A 9,276-nucleotide genomic window follows, 5' to 3' on the forward strand; every position below is an offset into this window, starting at 1 on the left:
ATTTCATATTCTGTATTTTCAGCCTTCTAACAAACAAGGAAAAAGGAGAAAAAAAGAAAGATGCTTAAGTAAATCCACCATCGATATAGTTCCATGAAGGCTGCAGTTTTATTCCATTAGGGAAAATATTTAATTAGTAGTAATAGACAGAACTGTTTTCTAATAAACACTGTAAATGTCATATAATTTGATATTTTATTAGAAGTAAATATTCTATTGCTATTCTCTCTCCCTCTAGTCATACTGCAATGAATTTTACTTAAAGGTCTTTTACTAGTTACCTATCTAAGAAGAAAGGAGTTTCTGTACATGTGGGATCCATTTCTTGTACTAAAAAAAGCCAAGATTTAATTTTATTTTTTTTTTCCCTGTGGGTGCACATTGGATTTAATGGCTTTTCAATTCCCTTTAGTTCTTATGCTCATCTTCCTTGAAAGTTGCAGGCAGAACTGAAAACATGCCATAATTCCCTCAGCACTGGGCCTTATGTTCTAAGTCACATAGAACAAAGTAAAAATCCTTTGGCTCTGCTTTCATTCCTCGTTTCTACAACACAATCATAATCAATGAGTAGTGTGATCTGAAGAGAAATAATAGCGGTCCCCTAGTGCACCAGACACAGACAAGATTGAGTGTCAATATCTTCTGAAGGAATTCCTGTGGTCCTTTTCAGCGTCTTGCAGAATTGGTGTTGCCTTACAGCCATAGACTTATTCTTGCTCTGATTTCTGATAATTTTAATGCAGTACACTTTACAGCTTTCTACTCTTATCCCTCTGTGCTTGAACTCAGAAAAAAGACCATTAAAGATGAATATTTCAGGCTTAGCATAAATTTCTCATTTGAAATAAGGAGCTATAGGTTAGGAATTCCCTACACACTGGTTAGCTGTAATTTCAGGGCATGATTAATTTCTCGGTGCAAATCACCAGGTAGACACCCTCAGGGGTTCCTTGCTTCTGCTTAAAGCAGAAGATTGAAACAGAGGAGTCCTCATTCATAAAAGAGATTGTAATTTTACTGTTGACATACACCTGTGAATTTTCTCTGTTTCAGGACCTACCATTTAGATGTATGCACAGTTTTCTGATAAGTTCCTTCCAGATGCTGGAATCTAAGTTTCAGGATCTCTAGGAAAACGCCATATGCAATGAGAAACCCGGTTTACAATGGAGAGAAATGCATTAAAATGCAATGATGTTTCTCAAAACTGCATCGCCACAGCTCTGCCTTACCCTCTCTCGCATTGCTGATACCCTCTCAAGAGCAGCCCCACAAGCCGAGGTGCATGAAACATTTGCAGCCAGCAACATTGATGATAACCTCGGCTGCGGCAGACACCATCGCTACCGCTCCGCAAGGCAGGGGAGACCCGCCAGCCCCGCGCACCCGGCCCTGCAGGCAGCGGGAGGGGCCGCTCAGCTCCTCAGCCGAGCGCTCTGCCTTTGGGAATTTCCCTCCCGCTCCCTCCATCCCCCCAGCCCGTCCCGCGCCGCCAGGTGGCGCCGCGCGACCGCGCTTGGAGCGCGCCGCGGGTGGGACCGGGAGCGGGGCTGGGAGAGGGGATGGGAGAGGGGATGGGAGAGAGGATGGGAGCAGGGATGGGAGCGGGGATGGGATAGAGGAGGGGAATGCCGATGGGAGAAGGGATGGGAGAGGGGCGGCGGGTGTGACCGGGAGCGGGGATGGGAGAAGGGATGGGAGCGGGGATGGCAGCAGGGGTGGGAGCGGGGATGGCAGCAGGGGTGGGAGCGGAGATGGGAGAAGAACCGAGAGTGGGGCTAGGAGCGGAGCTGGGACCGAGGACTGGGAGCGGGGCCGCGGGTGGGACCGGGAGCGGAGCTGGTAGCGGGGCCGGGAAAAGAACCGGGAGCGGGGCGGGGAGCGAGTCCTTGGACGGGAGCGGGCTTGGGAACGGGTTGGGTTCGGGAGCGAGTCAAGGAGCAAGTCTCAGTTCTGAAGTGGGTCAGGGAGCGGGTCCCGGGAACGGGCCGGGAATCTAGGGCGCCCCGGGGAAGAAGCATTTTAGTAAACGGGGAGCCGCCGCCGAACTTTGGGCGTCGAGGTGTGCGGATGAGAGCGTGGGAATGGGGCTTTGCTTGCGCGCAGCGCAGCCTTACGACCCGAAGTGCCCCTAACAACACGTTCTTATCAATGATTATTGTTGTCAGAATTAAAGTCTGTGAATTCCAAATAGCGCCCAGTGAGTGATGCCGCGTGGCTCGGCCGAAGCGGCGGCCGTGAGCGCTAACGTGTCGGTGGCATGTCAGAACAGGGTCGTCTTAGCACGACGGGTTCAAGTAGAAATAATGGGGAGGGGAGGCAGCACGGCTATTCCCTGCCTCCGGTGACACCGGAGAGGCCGTCCCAGTGGGAGCACCGCGGCTTGTCGCTGCTGCTCGCGATGTGTCGAGGCGCGGCTCCAGGGCGCGGGGGTGCCTGGCCGGGGCAAGGGCTGGGGTGCGGCATCGCCGGCGGTGCCGTGGCAGCACTCCGCTCCCGTCCCGGTGTCTGAATCCCTGCTGGCTGCCTCTGTGTGTGTGTGTGTATGCGTGTGCGTGTGTGTGTGCGTGTGTGTGTGTGCCGGAGAAGAGGGGAGGAGGGAGGAAGTGGGGTGGTGGTGGTAGCGGCTGGCGGGAGGGGGATGATTATTGGCAATGGGCGGGAGAGAAAGAGGCGACTCCTGTTTCCTTTTCTTTCTGCCAGCGCAATCTCGGCTCATTTTCTCTAAGCTATACAAGTTCACGGACGAGCTACCTAGCCAGCCCTCCTCTCCCGACATGGACCGCCCAGGTAAAAAGGCTGTTCTCCTCCCCGCCGGCTGTTCTTTTTGCAAAATATCATTTTAAATTATAGCAAAAATAAGGTGAGGAGTTAGGTCAGCGGTAGACATGCCTCTGAGGGAGTGTAGGGGCGATCTCCCAGGAGCTAGATCTCCGGGTGTTCTGGTGAACGGGAAAAACTGAGATGCAACTTCCGAGGGAGAAGCCGGGTGAGGCTTTGACTCCTGCGATATACGTGCATGCCGGGGTGGGAACCGGGGGATATCTGAGGCAGCTGCTTGCTTTTCGGAGTTTAGGGAGTCGCCGGGGTCGGCAGCAGTGGTGGTAGGCTGGCCCGGGGCAGGCACAGAAGGTTGGGAAGTACAAATCGGTGTCCGAGAGCGGCAGCCCCCAGGCGGGGAGAAGGGCGGCGGCGGCTTCCAGGGCGGGAGAGCGGGGTTCAGGGCTCCCGCCACCAGCGAACTCTACAGATAGCTCCATCGAGGGGAGAGAAGGCGCGTTACTTATAGTAAGAATAAAATCTCCTTCCGTGGTGTCTGGGGCGTTAGGAGACGGATACAAGCCAGGCTCGCAGATGTGCGGCTGTGGGAAGAAGTGGAGCCGGGTATTTCGTTGTGGGGCGGGAAAGGGACTGCCCGAGGCGCCCGCAGGATGCTCCGCCGGGGGTTTGGGGATGCAATCTGCCGCGCTGCCCCCTCTTCCCCCCTCGGAGTACGGCAGGCTGCTGGGGAACCGGAGAAAGAGGGAACATCGGGCAGCCAGGTGTCTCCCAGACCTGTTGTACTCGCTGGGACGCCGGGGGCGGGCAGGGGCAGCCCGCCGGGCGGCGCGGTGCCGGCTCCCGCCTGCCCGCTGCTGTGCTTCACCGGCGCCTTTCCCCTCGGCAGGCTGCTGCGTGCCGCCCGCCCTCTGAGAAGGCTCCTTCGCCCCGCGCCGAGGAGGAGGAGGAGGAGGAGAAGGGGAGGAAGGCGCGGCTGCAGCCGGCGCTGCCCAGCCGCCGTCCCGCAGAGCGCTGGCCGCAGGGCGCCGCGGCGGCAGCAGGCGCGCAGCCCCCTCGGCCCGCCCGCATGTCGGCGGCGATCCGGAGCGGCGCTGGCGGCGGACCGGCGCTGGCCATGGCGCGGCGGCGGCGGGGGGCGCTGCCGGAGCCGGCGGGCGGCTGCTCCTGCTGCCTGGCGGCGGCGCTGCCGCTGCTGCTGCTGCTGCTGCCCGCCGGCTGCCCGGTGCGGGCGCAGAACGACACGGAGCCCATCGTCCTGGAGGGGAAGTGCCTGGTGGTCTGCGACTCCAGCCCCTCGGCCGACGGCGCCATCACCTCCTCCCTGGGGATCTCGGTGCGCTCGGGCAGCGCCAAGGTGGCCTTCTCGGCCACCCGCAGCACCAACCACGAGCCCTCCGAGATGAGCAACCGCACCATGACCATCTATTTCGACCAGGTCAGCCGCCGCCTGCTTCGCCTTCGCTGCCCTTTGTCCCTGGGCCCTGCACGGGCATCCCCCGCCCCTGTCTCCCACTTGGCTGCACGCGTATTGTCCTGGCTCCCATTCCATCTTCTAATCCCGACCCAGCCGCTCACCAGCGACGTCCCGTCTCAACTCCCCCGAGAGACTTTGGAAAGTTTTTTTAGGTAGCTGTGGGGTACCTAGGGTGGCACTGGGGTGAACACGCTGGCCTCTTGTCCGGTCACAGTCACTAGTATGGAAATAGCTGTAACTCGAAAGTCTGTGCCTCGGACGCTTACGGGGGCGCCTTGCAGCCAAGGATTGCCTCGGCCAGCCAGGAACGACCCGGGGGAAGGGTGCGCATCCCTCCTTCGGTGCAAATTCAGAGATTTACCGATGAGGAGTCACCGGATCTGCCTGTTCGGAGCGCATTTGGCAATGTCACAGCATCTCTCAGAGCGAGGGAGGGATGAGGGAGAAGAGGGTGTTTCCCACGTTGTCAGACGAGGCAAACGGTGTCCCCGGCGTGCTGTATCGGAATGGTGTTATCCCGCACGGCATGCGCCGGGCAGAGCAGCGAACAGTCCTGCCTGCTCCTCCTGCCCCTGCCTCGTCTCACTGCTCGCCTCCCAGACACCAAGCCCTGTCCATCCACTTTATTTTTACTGTGAAATTTCCTTTTTTTCCTACTGCATCTGACTCCTGAAGTAGTATTGCAGAGTCAGCCAAAATTAGCATACCAGACTGTTTTCTCTGGGCTTGTTTGTTGTTTTTTAGGATGTTTGGGTTTTTTACCTGTCTGTCTGATTGTCATTTATCTGTCTACCTGTCCCTCCTAATGAGGTTACACAGCCATTCGTCTCATACAAGACTTCACTAAATCAGAGCAGTAGAGAAATAAACCATAACAACAACAACAACAAAAACCCCAAAAACCAAAAAACAAAACAAAAACCAAAAAACAAAAAAAACCCCAACCCCCCAACTTGTTAAATATATAGCATACGTGCTAGATGCTTAGATGCTTTACCCCGCAATGTGCAGGGGACTTGGAAGGTGTTTTATCGTTTTCTCGGTGCTCCCACAGTAAGGGTTTTTATAGTTGTTGGTTTTGGGTTTTTTGTTTGTTTTTTGGTGGTTCCGGTTTTTTGGGAACTATAGATTTTGGCTGTTTGGGAGAAAAAGCTTGGATTTGGGGGTGAGGGGCGATGGTGTTTTTGTTTTCTCCTCCTTTGTATTTCTTCATTAAATCGGAGTTTTAGCCCGCAAACAGAGGGTGCCGGGTGTGCCCCGGGGGCGGGCACAGCGGAGCAGCCGCCTCGGGCTCACCGACCCGCAGGTTCTTCTCTCCCCAAAAGGCCGCCCGTGCCTTTTGGTGCAAATCGTGCTCCCCGCCACAGGAGCCTGGGCAAGGCGAGCGGAGATTGAGCCCGTCAGATCGGCGGGATCGCAGGGTGCGGCCGCTGAGTCCGAGCGAGGAACGAGGCTTTGTACATCTGCCCGAGTGCTTAACTCATCCCTTTTTTTATTTTTTTTTTCCTTACTTATCTTGCTTTGTTAAAAAAAAAAAAAAAAAAAATAGATATATGACAACTTAAGATTCTTGCTGGGAAGGAGGAACAGGCCCACCCTAGCCTCCCGAGGAGCGTGGGCCAAGTGATACAAACCTCCAGAGGGACAGACAGACATGAGCTGGCAGATGTTGATGTTGCTGAGCATCCGCTTTCCTCCTTTGCCCCTCTATGCAGTGCAATTTTAGTTGTACCCCCTATTAAACTCGAGGCCAGCTCTGATTTCAGTAGTGCCATCAAAAAAAAGCATACATTATGAGCTAATGACTTTTGGTACTTTTTCCTACCTTTTTCCTCCTCCCTCCTTTCCTCCATTTCACACTCCTCCCCCTCCTTCTGCCACCTTTGCTTTACTGACAGCCCAGTGTGGACATTTGCACTTCATCTAACAGGCTTTGGAGATCATTTTTGTGTAACTAAATCGCATTATTAACTCTGATGCCTTTTAAATGCCTCTGTAACTTGACTCCATTCCCTTGCCATACACTTTTAATTGTGCTGCAAATGCCATTTTGACTATGCTTCATTTTGGTCATTGAGCTCATGTCAGATTTTTGCTGGTGCTTTTCTAAGGTAGAGTCTGATTTCTCTGATTTATCTCTTTCTCTTTCTCCTTTTCTTTGTTCTGTTTTATTTGTTTATGTTCCAGGTATTAGTTAATATTGGCAACCATTTTGATCTTACTTCCAGTATATTTGTAGCACCAAGAAAAGGGATATATAGTTTCAGTTTCCACGTGGTCAAGGTCTATAACAGACAAACCATCCAGGTGGGTTCTAATCTAAAGAAGGTGCTGTCTTTCCTTTCCTTTAATTTTCTTATTCTTTTTTTTTTCCTCAAATGCTCATTTCTAATCTCACATATATATATATATAGATATATATATAAAAACAAAAAAACAAAAACCCCCAAAAACCAACAGTTGAACAATGAGAGTATGGGTTATTTTTAAAGGGGTCTGTATACATAACAGAAATCACACATTGCCTATTTCCTTAGCTTAATTCAACCTAGATTCTAACTTGTACAAAAGCTTAGTAATATGCACAGGGAAAAAATCATTGAGAATATTGAGAAAACTCAGATTCTGTCTCTTTGCACTTTTTAGGTAAGTTTAATGCAAAACGGCTACCCAGTGATTTCAGCTTTTGCAGGGGATCAGGATGTCACCAGAGAAGCAGCCAGCAATGGGGTCTTACTCCTCATGGAAAGAGAAGACAAAGTGCATCTCAAACTGGAAAGGGGTAACCTCATGGGAGGGTGGAAATATTCAACCTTTTCCGGCTTCTTAGTCTTTCCACTATAAAAGAAGGCCAAATAGGAGACAGATCCATGAGCCGAAGCAAGGATTCAATTGTTAATGATACCCTGAACTTGGCAGCACATGACAATATTTTCAGTCACCCCGTCAGACTGTCACAGTAGAAGAATGATAACCTTCTAAACTCCAACATTTGCTTTGAATATTGACAATTCCTTGGAACCTGCGCCTCTAATTAGTTTTAGACGACAGTGATCTTTAGGAGAAATGAAATTATCGACCTGAGCAATTTGTACCTGTGATTGTAAAGTCAATTTTGGATTTTATTGTTGGGATCATTGACTTTCTTATTCTTTTTTCTTTTTTTTTCCTCTCTTTCATTTTTTCCTCTTTTTCTTTCTCTTGTTGTTGTCCCCATGAAAGAAATAACTCGGACCACAGAATCACTTTGTCAAAGGCTCACTCCAGAGCCAGAAGAATGGAGTGTTCAGCCCAATGAGGTGTTCTTCCATGCTTTATTTCTTTGTGTTGTATAGCCTTAAGGAAAAAAAGAAAAAAAAAAGAAAAAGAAAAAAAAAAAGAAAAAAAAAAAGAATGGCTTCAGTCTCAGTCCTGTATTTTTCTGGGGGTGGGGGATTCTGGACATTACTGTGTCAAGAAGTGCTTTATCCAGTGAAGCAAAATTTGCACGATTGGAACCTTATTTGTGTTGTTCGTGTTTTTCATCAACTATTTTTTTCCTGATTTTGTTTGTGTGTGCTAAAAATGTAAGCTAGATTGATCAATAAGACAAAAAAAAAACCCCACATATATACCCTGTAGCTCTAAGTAAAGCTAACCAGTGAACAATTCTGTCTGCACTTTCCAGCTGATCTTTATAGACCTATTTAGAGTGAGAGAAAGAGAGAAAAAGAGAGCTACATGATCCTTCAACTGCAATCTGGAAACTGGTAAAGGAACTGACATTTCTGAATTGTCCTGACATTTTTAGAAGCAACAGTGGAGGCTTTGAATATCTTCTCTGGCCATACCCTAAAATATATCCTTTCTTTCATTACCATATTTTGGGTGCTTTTATCTGATATTTATTTGATATATTTGTCCACTAATGCTTGAGTACACACTGTGGGAGCACAGAGATGGCAGAGCAAATTCTTCCTCTTTTAAATTAAATAAAACCATCTCCACTTGAGCTGTCTGTGACAAGTATTGGAAGAATAGACACAAGCATCTTTGACAGCCTTGGGGAGAGGGGCCTCAGCAGGAGAGGGGCCTCAGAGGATCAACAAATACTCCAGAAGTTGGCACAGGTGCCATGAATATATTCTTCCCAGCATAAATGACCTCACAGTTCTAGGGGTGGACTGACATTGATATTGAAAATTGGGAAAAATATTAACCCAATCAACAAGAGATAAAATATCAGGCCAATGTCAAATGTATCCTTTTGCCTCATTCTCAATAAACAGATCTTGTTTCCTCAGTTTTTAAGTTTGTTTTTTTGGTTTGATTATTTTTTGGGTTTTTTCAAGAGTGATGTACTAGACAATATACTGAGGAAAATCTTGTTTGAGGCGATCCAGGAGGAATATTTATTTTGTCGAATTTTTATCTTCATTTAATTTTAAATGCTTCATATGGCTATTAATCCCCTAAGGGTGGATGTGCATAAGAATTTATTTTTGTCAAATTTACTCCTCTGCCACAAGCGAATATAACAGAAAGGCATTTACAGGAAAATGGTGGGAACTACATTGTATTTAAAAATTATGGTGGACATGTCATTTTCATTGTAAATTTATCATTCAAGGGACAAAATTAAAGTCATATATTCTTAAAAAACCCTTATCTGTGTTGCTTATATACCTCAGATTACTAAAATATAAGGCAATTTAATATTTAATATTTTAGTGCATTTTCACCATTGATGTGGTTTGTTTGCTTTGCCGTTTCACTTTGCCAGTTACTTAATGAATTGGTTTCAGGTTGTTGGTTTTTTTAAAGGTTGCGTTTTCTAGTTCCTCTCTGTGCTTTGGCATGACTGCAATGTTTCTAGTTGCAAAATATCACAGGGCTAAGTTTAAGTACATGAAATAAAACCTAAGTCAGCAGCAACCTTTTTCTATTAAAATACAACAAATACAGTTATCTTAATGGTAGACATTGTAAAACTACTTTTTGTGTTTGCAACTCAATCATGTCACTCAAGGAAGGAGAAA

General features: G+C 48.7%; 1 protein-coding gene across 2 annotated transcripts; it reads left to right on the top strand.

Moving 5' to 3' along the window:
- Positions 1 to 3,772: 3,772 nt before the first annotated feature.
- Positions 3,773 to 9,075, top strand: CBLN2 (cerebellin 2 precursor). Of its 2 annotated transcripts, XM_079302552.1 has the most exons (3): positions 3,777 to 4,219; positions 6,446 to 6,565; positions 6,905 to 9,075. In XM_079302552.1, the coding sequence occupies exons 1-3, from the start codon at positions 3,851 to 3,853 to the stop codon at positions 7,100 to 7,102; spliced, it is 687 nt and encodes a 228-aa protein (XP_079158678.1). In that variant the 5' UTR covers positions 3,777 to 3,850; the 3' UTR covers positions 7,103 to 9,075. The 2 variants fall into 2 exon arrangements, with proteins under 2 accessions (XP_079158679.1, XP_079158678.1); XM_079302553.1 differs by lacking the exon at positions 6,446 to 6,565 and having other exon boundaries at positions 3,773 to 4,219.
- The last annotated feature ends 201 nt before the right edge of the window (positions 9,076 to 9,276 follow it).

The sequence above is a fragment of the Erithacus rubecula genome (genome assembly GCF_903797595.1).
Source record: "Erithacus rubecula genome assembly, chromosome: 3".
Lineage (NCBI taxonomy): Eukaryota > Metazoa > Chordata > Aves > Passeriformes > Muscicapidae > Erithacus > Erithacus rubecula.

What these genes read in the sequence shown, in the direction of transcription:
- CBLN2 (XM_079302552.1), top strand. Translation starts at nt 3,851, where the DNA reads ATGTCGGCGGCGATCCGGAGCGGCGCTGGCGGCGGACCGGCGCTGGCC. An exon ending in TGACCATCTATTTCGACCAG is followed by an intron (nt 4,220 to 6,445) that starts GTCAGCCGCCGC and finishes TTTATGTTCCAG; the next exon opens with GTATTAGTTAATATTGGCAA. An exon ending in ATAACAGACAAACCATCCAG is followed by an intron (nt 6,566 to 6,904) that starts GTGGGTTCTAAT and finishes TGCACTTTTTAG; the next exon opens with GTAAGTTTAATGCAAAACGG.